Below are 20646 nucleotides of genomic sequence, written 5' to 3' on the forward strand. Positions count from 1 at the left end.
CAGAGCCATCCGCACAGCTGTGCCTGGGCCCGAACTCGCACTGCCCGTCCTGGGCATGAGGACCTGTGTCTCCCTGACCAGCTGTGCGAGTATGGAGAACAGCCCATGTCCAAGTCGGCGTGGCATCCTAGACTGTGGCCGTCCCCTCAGCCAGAGCTCGGGCCCCCTGGTGGACAGCGACGCTGGCTCTGGCCCCAGTGCGGCAGGCCTGGTGTCCCGCGCCTGCTGCTTCGGGAGGCCGCGAGGAGACAGTAGCTTGAGGGTGACCCTGGCTGAGTGGCAGCCCGCGGGCTGGGCTCCTGTCCCTGTGCATCTCGTGCTCAGGCCCTGGAGGCCCGGCGGGGCACAGCGGCGCTGTTCTGAGACCGCCTGGTGGTCACGCAGGCTCCAACACCCACCCTGCCCCCGAGCACCCCGCAGGATCCCTCACGCTTTCCCGCTCTTTCCAGGTTCCCCAGGGAAACGCATCCAAGGGAAATGAAGGCGGAGGATACAAAAGACACTTCCTGTGAGTGAGCCCAGTGGGTCTGCACGTTGTCCTCCCCCGGGAGGTAGGGCGGGGCCAGGGCTGAAGGGAGCCGGGGACAGGACAGCGGGGTGCTGTGGTGACAGGAATTGGGGGTTTCTTCCATGCCAAGGTTTCTGTTACCAGATGGTGGCTCCGACAGGTGTTGCCTTACCCTTGCCCTGTTGCGAAGGGGCCGCTGGGCCGTCTGACTGACGCTAGCGCATAGAATCCGTGTCCCTGGGAAATTGTTCGTCTTTGTGGTCACCGCCCTGAAGACATGGATTTGGATCAGTTGGACCTGAATCCCAGAATCATCACTGCAGTGAAGAAAGGTAGACGTCCTGACGTTCGTGCGCAGTGTACGCACGCACAGACACTGTCTACTTTCTGTAAAGCAGGCACCACGGGGCCGCCAGGCCCTGCGCCGCGGGCGGCTGTGGATGCTGCGTGGATGCTGGGATGCGTGCGGCGGGCTTTTCCGTTGTGCGTGACTGAAAGCACTTTTTAAAAGTTCACTTTCATCCACGTAGCAGCACATGCAGGTTGTCAGCAGTGACGTGCAGCCACTCGCCACGGTGGCCCTGTCCGTACCCCGGGTTCTGTGCCTGCGCCACTGGCCACGCCCGCTCAGGGGTGTGAGCGGGGACGGAGCGGCCATCGCGGGACGGGGTGGGGTGACCGTCTCATTCCCCCACGTTAGTAGTTGGTCGTTGCCTCCTTTTCCCATGCCCTGCATTCCTCCGAACCTCCCACCTGCCCGCCGCTCTGCCAGGCGCCCGCGGCTCCTTTCCAGGTGCCCATAGGGTGCCCAGCTGCCCACCTGCTTCCTGGGCGCCCAGCCCCAGCCCCAGCTGGCTGGCAGGAAGGACACGGGAGAGGCCCTGCACCCCCAACCCCACCTCCCACCCATCTGGCTTCGCTGCTGCAGCTGAGGGGGTTGCCCCAGGCCGCTCCCCCCTTGTCCTGTGTCCTCACTCTGCCCAGGGATGCCACCGCCGGGGAGCAGATGGGTCTGGCCCCTACCCGCGGAGCCCCCAGAGTTGGAGATAGCGCTCCCCGAGTCCCTGCTGCCTTGGTATTGTCTGACCTTGTCCTGTGGCTTATTTTGTACAATTTCAGCCAAACTGAAATCCGTGAAGGAGGTTTTGCACTTTTCTGGACCCGACCTGCAGCGGCTGACCGGCCTCTCGGGCCCCGACGTGCAGCACCTGCTGAGGACGGTCTGCTCGCACCTGCGGGGAGGCAGCGTCTGCACAGGTGGGCGGCGCAGGTGTGCTCTGCCGGGCCCTGGGCCTCCTCCCGTCTCTGCCCTCAGCTCCAGGCTGGGCCACGGGCAGGGACTCAGTGAGGGGAGACCGCAGGCAAGGGCAGCGCTGGGACCAGATGCCCTGGGGGCCACGGGGCCCTTGCTCCGCGGGTCAATGCTTGGGCCAGAGGGGAGGGGCGAGGCCGATGCCGGAGCAGGACACGCAGGCCCTGGGGCAGAGCCCCGCTGCCGGGAGGGGCCTCCTGGCTGCAGCACCTGGCCCTCTGCGCCTGCCCCCTCCTGACGCGGCATTCCCCCCAGCGCTGGACCTGCGCCAGCAGAAGGGGCGCTTCCCCGAGCAGCACCAGCGCCTGAGCCTGGGCTGCCCGGTGCTGGACGGGCTGCTCCGCGGCGGCCTACCCCTGGGCGGCATCACCGAGCTGGCCGGCCGCAGCTCGGCGGGGAAGACCCAGCTGGCGCTGCAGCTCTGCCTGGCCGTGCAGCTCCCGCGGCGGCTGGGAGGCCTGGAGGCCGGTGAGTGCCGCCCCTGTGGTGGAGGGGCGGGACGGGTGCACTCGCTCTCCTTCCGGCTCTGGTGGCCACTGCCCGTCGTGGTTGGGACCCGGGGCTGGCTCCTGGTCTGTCTTTCTCTCACGTGGCTGTGCGATGCCTCCGGGGAGCGTGGCCAGCCCTGCCCCACGTGGGCCCAGAGGCCCCGGGCTGTGGGCTGGCCTGCAGGTGCCACCCTTCCCTGGCGGGGTCACACACCCGCCCGCAGGCTCACGGGCGCCGTGGCTCCCCAGGGGCCGTGTACGTGTGCACGGAGGACGCGTTCCCCGACAGGCGCCTGCAGCAGCTCATCGCGCAGCAGCGGCATCTGCGGGCGGACGCTCCGGGCGACGAGGTGGAGAAGATCAACTTTGGCGACCACATCTTCATCGAGCACGTGGCCGACGTGGTGCGTATCTGCCGGCCCGCCGCCCCGGGCTGAGGGGAGGCACCAGCCTGGACCAGCCCCCCATCGCCAACCGCCTGGCCACGCTGCGCACTTCCCGGGCGGAAGGCGGTGGTGACGGGTCCTGGTTTGGAGCGGGAGGGGCTGGCGGAGGGAGGGAGGTGGGGTGGCTCTCCAGCGCCTGCCTTCCCGCTGTAAGAATTGTTACACAAAGAACCTCACGTCAGGAGTAAGGCATAGAAACTTTTAATTTTAAAAAATTTACAATAAAATACATTGTCACACACAGTGAGGGGGGGGGGGGGGGCCGAGCGTGGCCGTGGCTGCGTCGCGGAGCAGGGTGGTGGTTAGTGACTGCGCCGGGCACAGCACAGGGACAGCGGGTCCACGCTGCAGGCTCCCGGCTCCAGGGCCCTCCAGCCGCGGCGACGGTGCCGGCTGTCACAGGGCGGCTCTGCCTCGCCAGCGGCGTGCCTGGCCCTCGGCGGTGCGCTCACTGCGAGAGAAGCTGCGGGTCACGGCCAGGCCCACGCCCGGTGGCCCTGAACCAGCTGTGGGGAGCAGCCTCCACCCTCTGGCCGGGTGTCTGCCTGGAGGCCCTCCGGGTGCCCGGGCCCCGCCCGCCCCGTGACTCACGTTAGCACTGGCATCCTCCACCCCGCTGCCGCCGCTGTCATTCTCCGGGGGCGCCCTGCAGACAAGCACAGACGGCCAGGCCGCAGTCAGGGCGAGGACCACCGGGCGGCTCTGAAGGGTCTGAGGGGGGCGGGGCTTGGCCGCCCAGCGCTGGGCCTGAGTCCCGCCAGCAGGCAGTGACCCAAGGGGCAGCCTGAGGCCACCTTGCCCTGCCCCGGAGCCCAGCCAACGTGGCCCTCACCCACCAGGCCGGCTGCTGGGAGCACAGTCTGCAGGGTGGCTGGCCATGCACGGCCCCAGTGTGCAGCCTGGGTGTGGCCCGGGTCCCTCGTCCCAGGCAGGACTGAGTGAGACCCAACCCGGGCCTGCTGCCCCCTCCACCTCCGCCGGGCTCAGGGCCCCCTGGCCCCCTGGCCCGAGGCACAGGGCACGGTCCCAGCAGCCGCAGCAGGACCGGCTGCCTCGGGACGGGCCAGGGCCCCGGGGGCAGCACCAGGCGCCCGGCCACCGAGGGAGGGTCGCAGTGGTGGCCCTGCATGGGGCAGGGATGTGGGACGCAGGACGGAGGGGGTGAAGGGCCTCGGCACCAGGCGGTGACAGGCGGTGACAGCCCCCCCCCTCCCCGTTGTAGGACGCGCTGCTGGAGTGCGTGCGGAGCAAGGTGCCCCTGCTGCTGTCGCGGGGGATGGCGCGCCTGGTGGTCATCGACTCGGTGGCGGCCCCATTCCGCTGCGCGTTCGACGGGCCGGCCTCGGTGCGCAGGGCCCGGGCTCTGCAGGCGCTGGGGGCCGCGCTGCGCAGGCTGAGCTGCACCTTCCGGAGCCCTGTGCTCTGTGTCAACCAGGTGGGCCCCCCCCCCGCCCTCCCTCCCTCCTTCCACGAGGGGGCGCTCTGCCTCTGACCTTCACCCACCTCCCAGGTGACCGAGGCCGTGGAGGAAGAGGACGCCACTCCCGGGTGAGTGGGGGCGAGTGGCCGTGGGCAGGGGCACAGGGCTGTGGGGGGCAGGGCCACCTGGTTCTGTGAGTGACCCTGGCCCGTCTCTGCCTCAGGGCCCCAGGGGAGCGCCTGGCTCCAGCCCTCGGCATCACCTGGTCCAACCAGCTGCTCATGAGGCTGGTGGCCGACCGGCAGCGCCCCGAGGAAGCCCCGCGGGGCCACCCCGGCCGCACTCTGAGGGTGGTCTTCGCCCCCCACCTGCCCCCCTCCTCCTGTTCCTACACAGTCAGCGCCGAGGGCGTGCGAGGGACGCCCGGGACCCAGTCCTGCTGACCGGAAAGCCGCCGCCTCAGCCTCCCAGGGGCACCGCCTCCAGGCCAGCTCTCCTGAGGTCAGCTCGGGCCCCTGGGGCCAGCGCCTCCCTCGCCCCAGGAGCACAGCCCGCTGTGGGGGAGGGGGGGGCTGAGGGAGGCCCTGCACGAGCAGCAGCTCCTGCCACCAGCCCCTGCTGGGTCAGCCGCCAGGTGTCTTGTGAGAGGTCGGCCCATCTGCTAGGAAAACCCGTCCTGGGTGCTGGCGGGACCCGGCTGGACGCCTGGCAGGGCCGCACAGGTCCTGCCCCTCTGGGTGCAAACCAGGCAGCTCTGACCAGCTGCTGGCGGGACGCAGGGCCCAGGGGGCTGTGGCTGCCCAGCCCAAGGACATGGCCTCCATGTGGGCAGAGCCGAGTCTGTCTCCACCCGTCCGCTCCCTGCCCAGGCGCCTCATGTGCTGCCTGGCGTGTGAGTGGGCACAGCTGTGCCCCAGGACCTGTCCCTGCGACTCGCTCTTGGCCGGACAGGTTCCGAGTGAGTGACCCTCGCTCCTGCTCCCCAGCCCCCAGCCCCAGAGGTGGCACCTGAAACGGGGCCACCAAACAGTCAGGGACCTGCCCCCCCTGCCCCCGCCGTGAGGGGGCGGCCACCCCTGGGACGGGACCATGCTGTTCGGACACCGTCCTGTGGCAGGATGGCCCTGTAAATGCCATCACGTCCCCTGCCGTCCGTGCCCGGCGAGGTGGGGCGGGCGTGGAAGAGAAGGCGCCCGCAGGGCTGGCCCGCGTCAGGAGGCCTCACAGCGGGAAGCAAGGCTTTATTTTTGTGATGAAATACAAACCAGTGCAAACGGTTTTCTAGTCAAGTCACAACAGAAACAACTACAGTCCCAGAACCGACCTTTCCTGCGACCCAGTGCTTGACCCCAGGGTGACCTGCCCCCGGGGCCTCAGCACCCACCCCCCCGGGTCAGTCCCACGCTGGGGACCACGTTCCCCCTGGGGCGGGCTCCTTTGGGACCAAAGTGTGCACGTGAGCGCGTCCCAGGGCAGCTGCACCGTCCGCTCCGAGAACACGCTACACGGCGGACCGGTCCTGCCCTACGTGCAGGTCCTCCGTGTCCGCACTTCTCTGAGCGCCGAGTCCCCGTCACATGACACCCCAGTGGCTTTTGAACTCCAGGACAGAGCTGCCTGCACCCCTCCCGGTCGGGCAGCCTGCCCCCAGCCCTCTGCCTCGGGCTCGCTGGTTCAGGTGCTTGTGGGGTGGGGCCTGTGTGGCCCTCAGGGCTGGCCCCCAGGAACGGGGCCGCCAGGCACACTGCTTGCTCTGAGAAGGGAAGACACGGGCAGCGGGCCTGGAGGAGGTGCCAGCGCGCACAGGCCCTGAGCATGGAGTCGTCACAAGGGCCTCAGTCTGTCCTCTCACCCCCAACCTGCGAAGGCACCAGTGCGCTTTGTCCGCTGGCAGACGGGCCCAGCAGCGGGAGTCCTGGTCCGTTCTGGGAGCCGCGCTGAGGGGTCTCGCCAGGGGCGCCGGGTCCCAGGTGCCACACCACTTGTGGGGAGAAGCCAACCATGTGGAGCAGAGGAGAGGGGACAGCACCCTGGACCCTCCTGACCTTGAGGGGACGGACAGCACCTGGGGATGCTGCTGTGCCTCGCACAGAGCCTGGCCACAGGGCCGGAGCCCTCTCTCCAGGTTTCTCGGCCGATGGCGTGTGCGTCTAGAAAGGGACCTGACCCATCAGAACCTGCAAACCGAAATGGAGCCAAAAAGCAGGGTGGCCAAGGGAAGTGGCTGCCAGGACGTGCTGGCTGCAGGCAGCGCAGGCGCCAGGAACTAGGCGGCCAGCCCGCCAGGGGCAAAGGGCACAGTCACCAACAAACAGCCTCTGGAATTACCGGGGACTGAAAGGCATTTAGCGTCAGCCTCCCTGTGACACCCCCGGTGCCGCTGCCTCCAGCCCAAGTCCATGCTCGGGCTGACGACACCAGAACCAGAGAGTCAGCCCAGCACTGTTCATGCAGAAAAGGCCAAAGGGAGTAACGGAGCCGGGCCCGCTGGGCACCCCTGTGCTTGGCACTGAAATACATGGTCCTCAAGCTGACGGACGCCCGGCGCTCCAGGCCCGGCGTGGCCGTGCCCTGCGTGCGCCCAGATGTCACCTGGAACCCTACCTGGCATCTGCGTGGCACTTTCTTCCCCTACTGGCTGGGCTCACAGCCCCTTGAGGACCAGTGCCTCCGGGTTGATCTGAACATGTCCCTGTCACAACCCACCCTGTGTTACGGAACCAAAAGGCTTTTTAAACAGGAAACATGGGTGCCTGGTGCGCGGCCAGCGCTCCGAAGGGTGGGCGGGTGGGAGCGGGGTACACGGCCCTTGCCCGGGATCTGGGACCCGGCGCCCCAGGGACTCCTCCCGCCTGGTCCCCACTACACTCCAGGGCTCCAGACATCACAGGTCATTAGATGCTTGTTCTCCAAAGACGGCCTGGAAGGTTCCAGATGCTCTGCGGGCAGCCCACTGAGGACTGCGTGTAAACTAGCTGGGGGCTTGGGGTCGTGCAGAAAGGGCGCGTCCGTGAGAAGCAGCGGGTCTGCGGTGCCGCCGCTGCTGGCCGGTCCGCACCCTGGCCCGCCGGGCTGGTCTCCCGGTCGTGGTCCGGCAGCGCTCGGGCACCAGGACTGCAGACCACGTAACAGTTCGGACAAGCCTCCGTGGGTGGGGTCCCCACCTCGCAGAGGAAGCGAGCGGGCCTCCCTGCCGGGCAGCGAGCAGGGGCCTGGCGGGCGGGCTCGGCTTATCTAGCTCAGCGCCGGCCCGGCCCGCAGTGCGCCAGGTCAGTGTGGCTGGCACTCAGCGCTCTCGCATCTGCTAGACAATTATTTCGTTCCTGCGTGAAAAACAAATGGGAAAGTCACACTCAGCCAGCACTCCACACGGCGCCGGGACAGCAGCCTCAGCTCAGACTCCACGCCCGCGAGGCCTGGTGCTCACGAGCAGGTGCCCCACCAGACCCGGGAGAGAGGCGTGTCCGCTGCGGGCCCTGCCCCCTGCTCCCTGCCCCGCCCGGAGCTTCCAGCAGGGGCCTAGGGAAGCGCCCGGACAGTGCCCAGGTGAGAGGAACCCGGCTGCCCGGCACCTGACAGACAAGGCGGGTCCAGGGCCCAGGCCTGGCCGCACCCCAGTCACCAGACATACAAACATGGAAAAGGCCCTTTCGGACAGAGAACAGGGTGCCAAGAGCTTCCATGTGAAGGTGACACACTCCTGGAGAGGGACAGCTGACCGAGTGCCCAGGGTCAGTGCTAGGGCAGCGTGTCAGTTCCTCACACCGGGACCATTAGGTACACGGTTAAAATCATGCAAATTAGCAGTACGCTTAGAGTGAGGGCAGGCCAAGCGTCGATATGACTTTATCCGAATATTTCATTTTAATCAGGCCGATCAGACCATGTCTCAGGCCATTGATTAATGTGCCGAGAATGCTGACGACGTGACATTCCCGTAACGGCCCAGTCAATGCTCAGGAGACGTCAGGTGGCGCCTGTCCGTCCGTCTGACCAGAGCGAGGGTCTCGTGAGGCCCTGTAGCCGCCCGCCACCTGGTCTGGGCGTCAGGGCAGGGGGGGGCTCCTTACTTGGAAATGGTCTTCGGCTGCCTTGTCGCCCACGTTTAGGACATTCAGAGAGCAGGCACGCTTCATGCTGCAAACCAGGACAGTGGACATGCAAGGACAAACGTCACACACGGGTCAGCCAGGAGCAAGACACAGCAAGCCACCCTCCAAGGCCTGGGCCCTTCAGGGGGACAGGGACACCCACCCAGTTCTTAGCACAAACGTCCCAGGTCTCCCTGTATTTAGTGCTAAGAAAAAGGAGTTTCTCTGTGTCTTTTCAGCAAAAACAGTTGTCTTACAATACCACACGTCAACTCTGTCACTGTAGTTACACAACACCACCACACGTCAACGTCAGTGTTGCTGTGGTTACACAATATCACGTCAACTCCAGTGTTACTGTAGTTACAGGACAAGACCACACATCAACTCCAGTGTCACTGTAGTTACACGACAATACCACACGTCAATTCCAGTGTCGCTGTAGTTACAGGACAAGACTACACATCAACTCCTGTCACTGTAGTTAAACATGTTAAAACCTGCTCACGCCGCAGCCAAGCAGCTGGCCAGCTCCCTGTGGGGTCCCCAGGCCCCTCAGATGGGTCTCAGGAAGGAACCACAGTGACTCATTGAGACGCATCACCCTAAGTGGCTATGTTCAAGAGACACGCTCGAAGCTCACTGTTGAGAGCAAGTGAATAATGTTCTGTACATGGTGTTTTTATATTAAAGACAATTTTTTCATTAGCAAAATAAGCTTTAATGCTATTTCTCTGCTTATAAACCAAAATGTATAACAAATTTCATGACTTTACGTTTAAAGGAAGCAATTCACACATATAATTTTCTCCCCTCGACACCTTAAACTACTTGATGAAACACCCAAACCGCCTACAACCTGAACCAGATCACAGACAAGCGTGGAGTCACTAACCGCTCGCCGCCTCAGGTGCCGTCCACAGAAAGTCACTGTCGCTTTAGAGCTAAAATAACCGCGCCCCCGAGGGGTCAGACTGTGTCTGCAACAGGACCTGTCGTTCGGAGCCTGAACTCCCTGCACCACAAGCGTGAAGGCTGAGGGCCCCGCGCGGAGGCCAGGCACGGCCGCGGGGCCCCGGCGCCACACGCACAGCCTGGCCCTCCCTCGGCAGCGCTAAGTTCTCGCGGAATAAACGGCACCAGAAGCAAAGCCCTCCCTTACCCCCAAGTGACTCTCCCTCCCGAATGTCCCGCATGTCCGCCAGGACCACGGGCACGCTGAGCCCGCACAGCCCTGCTCGAGTCCGAGTGGTGCCTTTCTCCTTCGAACGACTCAAAACAGATCAAGTCAAACGGGATCCCGCGTGAGCTGTGGGTCTTTAATCATTCTGTGACTTAACTGGCCACGTAACTGCCTTTCCTAAGAAAGCTACACCACCTTGATCCTCAGGCTGCGTTCCTTCAGGACACAAGACAACAACGTGACTCCTGCCCGGCCCAGGAGGCACCACAGATCCGCCTGACCCGGTGCTCGGACCTCGGGCCACGCCCGGCCGCACACCTGCTCCTGCGGCCCGGGCCAGCCGCACGTGACCACCAGGGAGCCCGGAACCTTGCTCGGGGGATGGGGGTGCGGGGGCACGCTGTATCGGAAACTCAGGACTGCGTGTTACGAACGCCCGGGAGACGCTGACACGTGCTCAAGTGTGAAGACCACGGGGCCAGTACTACTGTCACCCTCGCCTGGAAAGATTACGTAGGATTTTACGGGATCAAGTTTCTTTGTAAAAAATGTATTATTTCAGAGAGCGAGGAAGGGGGAAACATCGGTTTTGTCGTCCCACTTAGAGAGGCATTCATTGATAACGTCTTGTATGTGCCCTGACCGGGATCGAACCCACAACCTTGTCGTATGCGGATGACACTCTCCCCATCTGAGCTACCCGGCCAGGGCTGGGGTGACGCCTCTAACGTCATTTAGTTTTTCACAACGTTCACTGAGGTGTCGTCTCAGATTGGACTGCACATGAACGTGTTAGTCTATGCACGTGTGTCGGGCTGAGCGGGGACCACGCGGTGCTCACGCTGTGACATCCTGGGAAAGGGCAGGAAGACCTGCGGACAGAAAGGAAACTCGGGCTCTCACGGGAAGGAGGGCCCAGGTCACAGGAATCGGGCCGGGACTGGGCTCCGCACTGAAAAGGCGTCGGCACGCAGCCCTCGAGCGAGCAGCCAGGGCCCTAGACGAGGCCCGAATGGAGGACCTGCGCACGGCCACCTCGCTCCCCGGCTCGGGCGCTCACCCCGCACAGGATGGCACTGTCTGTCTAGGTCCTCCTCCGCTCTGAGAAGTGTCTCCTCTAAAACGCAGCGACAGGAGTTGCTGTCCTCAGTCGGGACACCAGCAGCACGTTAAAACGACAGGAGGTCATCCCAAAGGCGACGCAGAGCCCGCTTCCCCCCCCCCGGCCCGGGGCCCGGCACGGGCTCTTCCCAGCGGCTTTCTCCAGCCGCCCAGGGGCTCAGGCCACCGCACGGGCAGAGCCGCTTCCTAACAACTCGCCCCTCTTGCCTCCAGCGCTGAAAGACACATGTCCCTCACAGGGAGGCCGACTCAATGCCTTCCAGTCCCCGGCCAGCAAGGAGCGGGCGAGCCTGCCCCTCTCCTAATGCAAAGGAGCCCTGGCCGCGTGCACAGTGGTGAGGGTGCCAGCCTGCCCACCGAGGCCTCGGTTCGATCCCGGTCGGGGCGCGGTGTGGAGGCAACCCATCCAGGTGTCTCTTCACTCTCTCCCCTCCCCCTTCCATCCTGGAAAATCAACGGGAAAACACCTCCGGTGAGGACTGGCACAGAAAAGGAAAAGGGAACACCTGAGTGGGCCCTAACTCCCTTGTCTCCAATGTTAGCCAGGAGCCTGGTCTCAGTCCCGAGACGTGAGCTCCGACCCACAGAACCGCTGGGGGATCACCTGCAAAGCGGTTTTACTGGCCCCGGAGCGGCTCCGTTGGCTGGAGCCAGTTCAATCCCCGGTCGGGGCACGTACGAAAGGCCACCGATCGATGTTTCTCTCTCTCACATGGATGGTTCTCTCTCTCCATTCCTCTCTCGCATGTCCTCAGGTGAGGATGAAGAAATAAAATAGTTTTACTTAGAATCAACCTATAAGATGTACGTGCCATCTTGAAAGTGAGCTTCACGGAGGAGCTGACAAAACCGTGCTTCTGTGGGAAACGCACCCCAACGCCGGCCAGTGACCAGCAGAGACCCCGCCCAGCTCCCCACGGGAACAGGCTCCTTCGCACCCAACGCCTTCGGCCACGGAAGTCACTGTTCAGAGGTTCCAGGACCCATGACCGAACCCTTTTACACACGAGCCTCACGTTTCACAGCCCGAAGCGGCGGTCCTTCTACGGGAAACCGCCTTTCTCCCTGCAGTGACTGGGACTTACCCGGCAGAGCTGCTTCTGACTTTACAGACGGAGACGATCTGAGGACCCAAGTCCTGCCAGTTCGTTAGAAAGCGAGCCTATCCAGGCAGACAAGCCAACAGCACCGCGTCAGTGCCGGCTCCTGGTGGCCGGGGAGGCTCCGACCACGGGACACGGAAGGCCACGCTCCTGGGAGCCAGCACACGGCCTCTGGGCAGGAAGGCGCGCAGACTCCGCCTCGCTGCGAGGGCCGGGCTCCGGCACCTGCCGTCCAAGGCAAGGGCCCGGCGCCCGCGGTCGGTGCGGGAGCAGAACGGCGCTGAACAGGTGGGACACGGCGGCGGGGAGATAGTTACCCAGGGTTCCTCGGCTCACTGTCTCGGGCACTTCCTCCCTTCAGCTTCCTAACCAGCTTCTCGCTGCTGCGTCTAATGGAGGCGCGCAGCTTGCTAAAGGAGCCGCTGCGCCTCAGTGATCCAGTGCCGTCCTGAAAGAGACCGAAGCACAGGTGAGGCCGGGGTCCCCGTCCCCGACCCGCCCGGGCAAAGCCACGTGACAAGAACCAGAGGCCATGACCTGTCGCTGGGAGGGCGGCCCTCCCACCCCACAGAAGTCACCACTTGCCATGCGTGTAAGTAGACTTTACACAGAAACTCCCCGTTCTAACTGTGATGAAAGCGAATCTAATGACGTGAGAACTTCTGAACATGAAGAAGCTCCAACAAAAATAACCTTCCCACAGGAACGCAACCACGTGGCTGCTCAGAAACCAAAGGTAACCAAGTCCCGGGAAGGTCAGGTGACCACCCACCGACACCCAACCCCCCGCTAACACGCAGGCTGGACACCAGGCCGAGACAGCCTCCTTCCAGCGCGCTGGCACAATGTGACCCTCAGCAGTACTCTCCTCAGTGCATTCTAACAGTTTATTCAACGCTGGTGACAAACGTGGTTGGAAATTCAACTGAGCGCTCGTTCCACAGGGACAGCTGGGCCCAGGCCACACGCGGGGAGCAGCAAGGCCCGCCGTCGGCCCGGCCCGGCCCGGCCCGCAGACACTGCCCAGGCCGCCGGGGGGTGGGGGCCACGCCGGGCAGGAGAGCGAGGGCACAGGCTTTATTCCCGGGGAACCGCAGCGGGAGGGCAGCAGCCGCACCCGAGACGCCCGCGAGGCTGCGTCCGGAGAGAGGGCACACGGAGCAGACAGACACGGAGACGGGCAGTTGGAGTGAGTTTATTAGAAGTTAGAAAGACAGGTACACAGTCACCAACACAGATTAGTAGAGAAGCAGAACTGCCCAATTTCCACACAGACTACACAGCGATGCTACTGGAGCGGGGGCGCCCTCCGAGGACCTGGGAGCACATGCCCTACTCACGGCCGAGCGAGTCAGCGGCCGCGGCCACCGTCGCGCCACGGCAGTAACGCCTGCGGACACCTCTAACTACCTTCCATCAAGTGACAGCTAACAGCTCTAAGTTTTAAGCTCATGTGTTACACAGTACGTGGTTTTTATTGATACAGTTTGTATTACTAAGTACATATCCGGCAAAGCTACGTGTATACAGAGAGAGGGACCCCCAAAGGACAGCAGCACCGAGAGGAATGCCCGTCACAGGGTGGAGCTCGGACAAGAATCCTAGGGTCGCTAACAGCCGCGGCAGCGGGGGAGCTGGAGGTGCCGCCGTCATGCAGGAGAGAGTCACAAGGCAGCTAGGCCTGTCAGACAGAAACGAGAGAGAGCCAGGTGAAACCGAGAGGAGCCGCTGCCCGCACGGCCGGCCGCGGCTCACAGTATTTCTAGGTCACGGGGGGCACTGGGGCTTCGGACTGCCTGCGCCGGCCGGGGCCCGCCGCCCGTGCACGCTCCCAGGCCTGGGTGCGCCCCGGCCAGGACCTCCCTGACACTTGCTATAAAGATAAAAGGTGCCGCCGAACGGCCAGGAAGGAGGCTCCACGAGAGGCCAGGAATGGCTGCCCGGAGGCGCCCGGTGCGGCTCTGACTGCCCCGAGCCGAGTTCTCTCCGACCAGGGAGGGCCTTCCTTCTCTGAGCACCTTCTGAACATGCACTGACAGCCCCAGTAAAGAACACTCTAGAACCGTTCCCATGGCAGCAGCCATCCTGGGCCTGCGGAGGAGACCCGGCCGTCTGGCACCGAAGCCCCAGCCGTAGGGCCCGAGCCCAGCCGTTCTGACTCACCATGGGACGCTGAGCAAGTCATTTAACCAGCCCGAGCTTCATCTTTCTCATCTTTAAACGGAAAAATAACACTTGTTACCAACTCCCCTGAGTGTCGGAGGACAAGAAAACATGAGTTCTTGCTTCTCTTCGGAAAAAGGTGTTAAATGTAACATAACTCCATGAAGAGCACATCCCCGTTCACATCAAAGCTCCGTGCTGGACACCCAGCAGAGGGGAGACTTCCCTGGACTCTCAGCCCGCCCCTCCCCGGCCCTCCCCCCTCCGTCCTGGCCGCAGGCTGGCCCTGGGCTGGGGCAGCATCGTGCCTGGGGCTGGGGCCGTGGTCTGCCCACACATGCGCTCACCCCTTATCCCCGAGAACCAGCGGGGAGGACGGTTCCTACTCAAAAGGGGCTTCAGGAGCATGCACCAGACGGACGTATGTGAAGAGATGAGCCCGTGAATATTTATATGCACACACATGGCTCATGGGCAGACGATGGTACAGGAAGGGTGGGGGAGGGGAGCGGGGAGAAAGGGGCATCTGTAATACTTTCAACAATAAAGACATATTTTTTAAAAAGGGCTGGTGGGCGGGTCCCTGCACCTGCCGCTGGAACAGACCCAGCACCCCCACAGTGGGAGCGCTAATGGGGGAGCTCCACAGCACTGGCCAGCACAGCAGGGGTGACCGTCAGGGTTTCAGGTGGCTTAGTGTTTTTCAGCTTTTAAAAACATATTCTACTTGTTTCCTAACACAAATCCTATATAATAAAAGGCTAATATGCAAATCAACTGAATGGCCAGGACGACCAGTCGCTACGACGCACACTGACCACCAGGGGGCAGGTGCTCAATGCAGGAGCTGCCCCCTGGTGGTCAGTGCGCTCCCACAGGGGGAGCCCACTCAGCCAGTAGCCGGGCTCACGGCTGGCAAGTGCAGTGGCAGTGGCAGGAGCGGGCCTAAGCCATCAGTTGGACATCCCCTGAGGGCTCCCAGACTGAGAGGGCACAGGCCGAGCTGAGGGAACCACCCCTCTCCCTCCCCCATCCTCCGAATGCACGAATTTCATGCACCAGGCCTCTAGTTTTAAAATAAATATTGATCTCTTTTTTAAAATATATTGATTGGCTGATTTTAGAGAGAGGAAGGAAGACAGAGAGAGAGAGAGAGAGAAACATCCATCTGTTGCTCCACTTGTTTATGCATTCCTTGGTTGCTTTTTGTATGTGCCCTGACTGGGAATCGAACCTGCAACCTGGGCATATCAAGACAATGTTCTAACCCACTGAGCTACCCCAGGGCTAACCTACTCCTAGTTGACAGGGTACCCAATCCCCCAGAACCGGGTAGGAGTGCCGTGTATGAAGCGTCCAGTAAAACCGCGTGGGGAACAGTGTGGGAAGAACGGGGGCTGCTCCTGAAGGACAGCAGAGAACGGCCCCGCCAACAGCAGGGACAGAGCGGGGGGAAGGTTAGAACATAGTTCTGACGTGGGCCTCGGCCACCAAGCCTGGGGCTTCCAGTGGCCTGGACACACACGTGTGCCTATCAGCCAACACGAAGCCACATGAACGGGGGCAAAGGGAGTCCGATTTCACCCCGAAAGGTTCCTCTGCAGCCACAGCCGGGTCTCCTCTGCGTGCTTAGCAGGACCATCAAGGAGGACACAGAGGTGCCCTGACGGGGACCCCCACTCAGCCCGGCACTTGCAGAGGGCGGGAGCAGACCGACCAGGATGGCTCCAGGCTGCTGGGGAGAGCAGGTCACCTAGGGGCCAAGCCCCTGCCCAGCCCTCACATGGGGTCCTGGCTGGGGCCAGTCCTGCCTGCTCTCGTCTCTATCAGCGTGTGCCCAGCTCTGTTGGCCCGGATGCCCAGTACCCCAGGCGAGACCCTGACCTGCCCCGCTGCCCTGTTCTAAGGCTGTTTCTGGAGCTGAGAGCACCCTGCCTGTTGATGGGACGGACTGCAATGGAGGCGCTGCTCCGCCCTGTGGGGCGGCTGTAGAGAGCACCGCAATCTTCCTAAAAGCTACAGCCTCACGGGACCCGGTGCAAAGGAAGACCTCAACGGCACTTCCCCACCAGGATGGGTAACAGCCCTCAGGACTGAGTGAAGCAGAGCACAGGCCAGGCCTGGGGAGCCACAGCGGGCTGGCGGCCGGTGACAGTCTAGCCCTACCGTCTCCTGGGCCCCCGGTTCCTGTCGGCACCTCCCCGTGATGGCACCCCCCCCCCCCCCAGGCAGTCCCGGGGCACGCGATGAGCGCGGCGGCTTTAACCGGGCCCCCGCCCGCAGACAGCGCGAGCCGCCATTCTCCCTGGAGGAGGACGGAGCGTGGCTGCAGGTCACCATCGCATCCCACGTGACCCTCGGAGGGCTCCTCTGGGTGCGTGCAATGCTACCTCCACACAGCTGATCTCAAACCTCCGCGTGCCTGCCGCCTCACTGCCTCTTCTCAAATACAAGATGCTTTAAAAATAGCATGTCGCCCTCACCCACGTGTGTCAAACTCGCGGCCGGCAGGCCGCATGCTTGCTAACTGGTGTGGCTCAGTGGATAGAGCCTCGGGCTGAGGCCTGAAGGGTCCCAGGTTCGATTCCAGTCAAGGGCATGTACCTTGGTGTCAGGCTCCATCCCCAGTAGGGGGTGGTGCAGGAGGCAGCTGACTGATGTTTTTAACTCTCTATCCCTCTCCCTTCCTCTCTGTAAAAAAATCAATAAAATATATTTTAAAAAATAAAGAAAGAAACTTGTCACACTTGGGGAGAGCTCAGCATTCCTCCTTGGAACCTGAGAGCTCCGAGGAAGCCAGCCTGGGAACGGGGCCGTCCCGTGAGGCGACAGGCCGAGTCTAAGGGGTGGCCTCGGTGACCCGCGGTGAGCCCAGCGCCACAGCCACCTCGGAACCGGGGCGGTCACGGCCCCTCTGCTGCTCTCCCTACACTCCACTCGGGGAAAGGCTCCTGCTGCTGCAGCGAGTTCGGGCACCACTGCCCGGTGCGCTGAGACCCAGGCCCCTCCGGTCCGGCCGGCCTCTCTGCACGTGCCCGGGACGGGCCGTCAGCGATGCAGAGCGCCAGGGCCTCCAAGTCCACCACGAAGGTGTCCGAGCCCCGTGTGTGAGCACCCGAGGGACAGTGCATGCGGAGGAGGAGGGAAACGTGGCACAAGGGGGCATGCACGGGGGAGGGCAGCCCTCCAAGGCTCGGCCTTGAAGACGTCAGCAATAGCTGTGTCATCACGACTTCGGACAGGCGGACCTAGAAATACTGTCTCAGGAGACGCTCCTGCCGAACGTCAAGAGCATCAGCCCCTGCACAGGTGCGGCGGCCGACCAGCAAAGGGCCCGCCCTCAGACGCATGCGCAGGACAGCGGAGAGCACCGGGCGCACACACAGCAGATGCTGATTGGTTGTCCTGGCACAGAAAACAAAGCCAGGAAGCTGCGGACCGAGGCCCAGAGGTTGTCCCTGTAATTCCGGCCAATAACAATCTGTACGAAACATCTCAAAGGCTCACCTCTACCGAAGGGCTGCAGCTACAGGAAAGCCGGAAGGCTGACACAGGGTTAAACACAGACGGGAGAGCCAGAGCTACTCGGCAAAACACCCGCGGTGACAGCTGAGGGTGCACGGCTGCGGCTTCAAAAAATCAAAGCGCACTTGGGCGGCAAAGCTCACCTGCAGCCACCCCGCCCCGGACAGCGAACCCCACAGCTGCCAGCTCTGCACTCCTCCCTGACGGCTCCCTGCACCAGCCCCCCCACGGGCCACCACGAGGGAGGCCGCAGGCACAGCCACAGGGCTGACGTGTCTCACACACAGGCCCGGGTTCTGGACCCGAAAACCCATGGCAGGGAGTCGTGAGGGCGATGGACCAACCGCCGTGGAAGTGGCGCTCAGGACCACGGTGGACACAGAGCGCGGCCACCGAACCTTCCTGCCCCTGCCCTGCTCCTTCCCTAGACGGTTCTGCGGGAACATCAGCCCCTCCAAGGCCTTTGAGTAATCCCAAGCAGGCCGAGGGCGGCCGGGCCGTGAAACGGGGGGGCTGGAGTTAGCGAGGGAAGAGGGAGGTTAACAGCGGGTTAGTCACCTGCACACTTCCTGGGGTTAAAGTAAAACCAGAGGACGGCTGTGCTTTGAACAGCCAGGACGCTCAATCAGCATCTAGGTGCCGGAAGAGAGGCCAGCGGCTGTCATGGGGAGAAGAGGACCCCTCCGGGGCACAGGCCAGGTTAGCAGCGGACAGGACTTACAGAAGCGGAGCTGAGCTGGAGCGGAGGGAAGCAGTCGACAGAAGGGCTGCGGGGGCACTGGGCCGCGCGCGGTACTTACCCCGCTCCACTCTACGCCCATACTCACTTCCTCCCCTCCGTCAGGGCCACTCTCGTACTTGACCGTGTCCACGGTCAGGCTCTCCCGGCTCCGGCGCTTCTCCGAGCCCTCGGGGTCGCCCAGCACCTCGGCCACTCTCTGTTTGTGAACATTGTCAAGACCCTGCGAGTCAGCGGGAGGGTTCACCTGTTAGCACGTAGCTGATTAGGGTTTTCCAAACAAACGTCACCAGAAAGCACAGGCTCCGCCACAGGAGTGACCCCGTGTCCGGGGGACGTGCCCGCAGGGGTGCCTTCCCTGAGCCCGTGCGCCTCCCATCAAGTCACAGGCTGAGCCAGGAGCGGCGCACTGGGGTGCCCAGCAGGAAGGCCCTGGGGCGTGCTCACCGGGCAGGCTTCACAAAGGCCCGGTGGTGGGCGGGGAGGCACCGGGCAGGTCCTGGCTGTGAGCCCCCCAAAGCTCCTCTTTGGAAGTTTCGTGGGAGATGGGAATGCCGTGTCTAACGCGTCCCCACTAACTCGCTGGCGCTCACGCCGCCCAGGCAAGCGCCTGCTGGAGACGCGTGGGTCACGTGTTCTCAGCGTGACACTGAGGACCAGCCACGAACGACAAGGGCCCGTCCAGAGCAGACGCTCCGTCTAGAAAGCGCTGAGCAGCAGGCACGCCTGCTCCTTCAGGCCACTTCACACGTGTTTGTAACAGCTGTGACAGGTTAACACGCAACTGCGCTTCCTGTGTACGTCAGGGCCCGACGGCCACGGGCACCGTGCCTCCGGTTCCGCATGGCTTCACCCAGCGGCTCGTGGAGCGCTCACCTCTCGGGGGGCCCGGCCCACCACGTGTTCCTCAGCCAGGAAACGTCCTGAGGCCGGAAGAGCCTGGCCTGGGCGTCCCGGGCGGGGGGGTCACTGCTCTCAGGGGGTGACGGACAGCGCCCGTCGCTCCTCCCCCTTTACTGCCAGGAACCCTCGTGCGGACACCCCGCGGCCGTGGGGTTCTAGGCCTAGACAGCGGGGACAGCCCGGCGGCACCAGAGGCCGCACTGTGCGCCCACCCACTCGCCAGAGTTCCCCTGTAGCCCAAACCCACGCTCCAGTGTGCACGGCCCGCTGGGCGCCAAGTGACACTGCTTTGCGCTGTGAACAGCGTCCTGCTCCGTCTGTCCTTCAGTCCACGTTCTCCACCGTTTGTCCACTTGTTGGAGCGCTCGCTGCCTGAGCAGCCCAGCCCGCGCTGCGGCGCGCCCAGCGTCCCTAAGCGCACGAGGCTGGATGTGCCTCACAGATGGAGCGACGCCTGTGCAGGGGACCTCCCTCGGCCTGAGCGGGTGCTAACGCATCAGCACCCCCCCAAGTGGGTGTCTGTGGACGGAGCACATGGGACACGGCTACGGCGGGTCAGCGGCTGCCAGCGCGCATCCTCCCCGGAGGCCCGGCTGCTTCGCGCCCACAGCGCCTCTCCAGAGCGGACCGACCGACAAGAACCGGCGGCACCTGGGCCGCGGGCCTGCCGTCAGCTGCGTGTGCGCCGAGGAGAGGGTTCTGGCTCACGGGGGTGGTTTCTGTGTGGCGGCCCCGGTCACGGCCCAGCAGCACGCGCGGTGCCAGTTACTGTCTTCCCGCCATTCTTACCGCAGCCATCCCGTGGGTGTGAAGCGGTGTGCGTGTGGCTTTCCACTACGTTCCCGACCGACTGCAGCTGTGCACCTTCCACGTGCGTGGGGGCCCCTGCACCCCCCCTGGAGGCGCCCCCGTGCCCGGTGGCCTTCTGTCTTCACACGCCTGGACACTAGACCCCCAGACACGTGTGCACACGCTGTCCCCGCTCTGGGCGCCCATTTCTAACTCTGGAGACTGCATCGACCGAGGCTCTTCTGCTACTTGGTTTCTGGGTCAGACGTGCGGTATTTACACAGTATCACCTTATTCGTACAAACTGAAACATTAAGGACTTCCTATCTCTAAGTCAAGGTTTCAGGAAGCCGTGTGTTAGAAAGAGAAGGGGTCTGACCGACCTGCTTGCGTGACCGCATGGCGGCTTCCTCCAGGGTCTCTGCAGCTTCGAACTTGCCCTGACGCCTGTAGAGCGCCCCGAGGTTCTTTAGCGTCGTGGTGACGGTCGGGCTGGAAGAGAGCAGACGGCGGCAGACCGTTAACACGCTGAAGAGCAGCCGCGCCGGCAGCGCGGGAGCTGAGGGCGCGTTTGGTGAGAAACGGCTTGCAGGCTCGATGGCCGTTTCCCGTAAGGGGCCCCGCAGCGCTTCCACCTCCAGCTCCCGCCTCCCAGAGCTGCCCGGCCGCTCGGACCTCGGCCACCGCCACCGAGTCTGCGCGGGCTGTCTGGGGACCACCACGCTTCCCGGCAGAGAGCCTGTGTCAGGCAGTGAGAGGGCGCAGAGGGAGCCAGAGGGAGCCACACCTCACACACACACACACACACACACACACACACACACACACACCCGGGATGACCGCTGACGGGTGAC

The 20646-nt window shown here is 63.7% G+C and overlaps 2 protein-coding genes across 13 annotated transcripts in view; one reads left to right on the forward strand and one right to left on the reverse strand.

The window, feature by feature from the left end:
* Window positions 1–472: 472 nt before the first annotated feature.
* Window positions 473–5451, forward strand: XRCC3 (X-ray repair cross complementing 3). Its single transcript, XM_008158844.3, has 8 exons — window positions 473–508; window positions 639–840; window positions 1628–1765; window positions 2076–2288; window positions 2558–2712; window positions 3977–4189; window positions 4265–4302; window positions 4398–5451. The coding sequence occupies exons 2-8, from the start codon at window positions 786–788 to the stop codon at window positions 4615–4617; spliced, it is 1032 nt and encodes a 343-aa protein (XP_008157066.2). The 5' UTR covers window positions 473–508; window positions 639–785; the 3' UTR covers window positions 4618–5451.
* The window catches only part of KLC1 (kinesin light chain 1), a 42301-nt gene continuing 24594 nt past the window's right edge, over window positions 2940–20646 (reverse strand). The window contains exons 12-17 of one of the 12 annotated variants that reach the window (XM_054715700.1): window positions 20176–20284; window positions 18162–18323; window positions 11991–12121; window positions 8245–8311; window positions 3346–3400; window positions 3140–3205 (exon numbers count right to left, since the gene is read on the reverse strand). In XM_054715700.1, coding sequence (XP_054571675.1) covers window positions 3383–3400; window positions 8245–8311; window positions 11991–12121; window positions 18162–18323; window positions 20176–20284 — 487 coding nt within the window. In that variant the 3' untranslated portion in view covers window positions 3140–3205; window positions 3346–3382. Of the gene's footprint in view, window positions 3206–3345; window positions 3401–7338; window positions 7498–8244; window positions 8312–11990; window positions 12122–13129; window positions 13355–13836; window positions 13888–18161; window positions 18324–20175; window positions 20285–20646 lie in introns of those variants that run through there. The other 11 variants (XR_008556023.1, XR_008556024.1, XR_008556022.1 and 8 more) reach the window with 11 other exon arrangements.

This window comes from Eptesicus fuscus, chromosome 5 (genome assembly GCF_027574615.1).
Source record: "Eptesicus fuscus isolate TK198812 chromosome 5, DD_ASM_mEF_20220401, whole genome shotgun sequence".
Classification (NCBI taxonomy): domain Eukaryota; kingdom Metazoa; phylum Chordata; class Mammalia; order Chiroptera; family Vespertilionidae; genus Eptesicus; species Eptesicus fuscus.

Coding starts and splice junctions, on each gene's coding strand:
- XRCC3 (XM_008158844.3), top strand. CDS start 786: ATGGATTTGGATCAGTTGGACCTGAATCCCAGAATCATCACTGCAGTG. Junction 841..1,627: donor CATCACTGCAGTGAAGAAAG/GTAGACGTCCTG, acceptor GTACAATTTCAG/CCAAACTGAAATCCGTGAAG. Junction 4,303..4,397: donor GAAGAGGACGCCACTCCCGG/GTGAGTGGGGGC, acceptor TCTCTGCCTCAG/GGCCCCAGGGGAGCGCCTGG.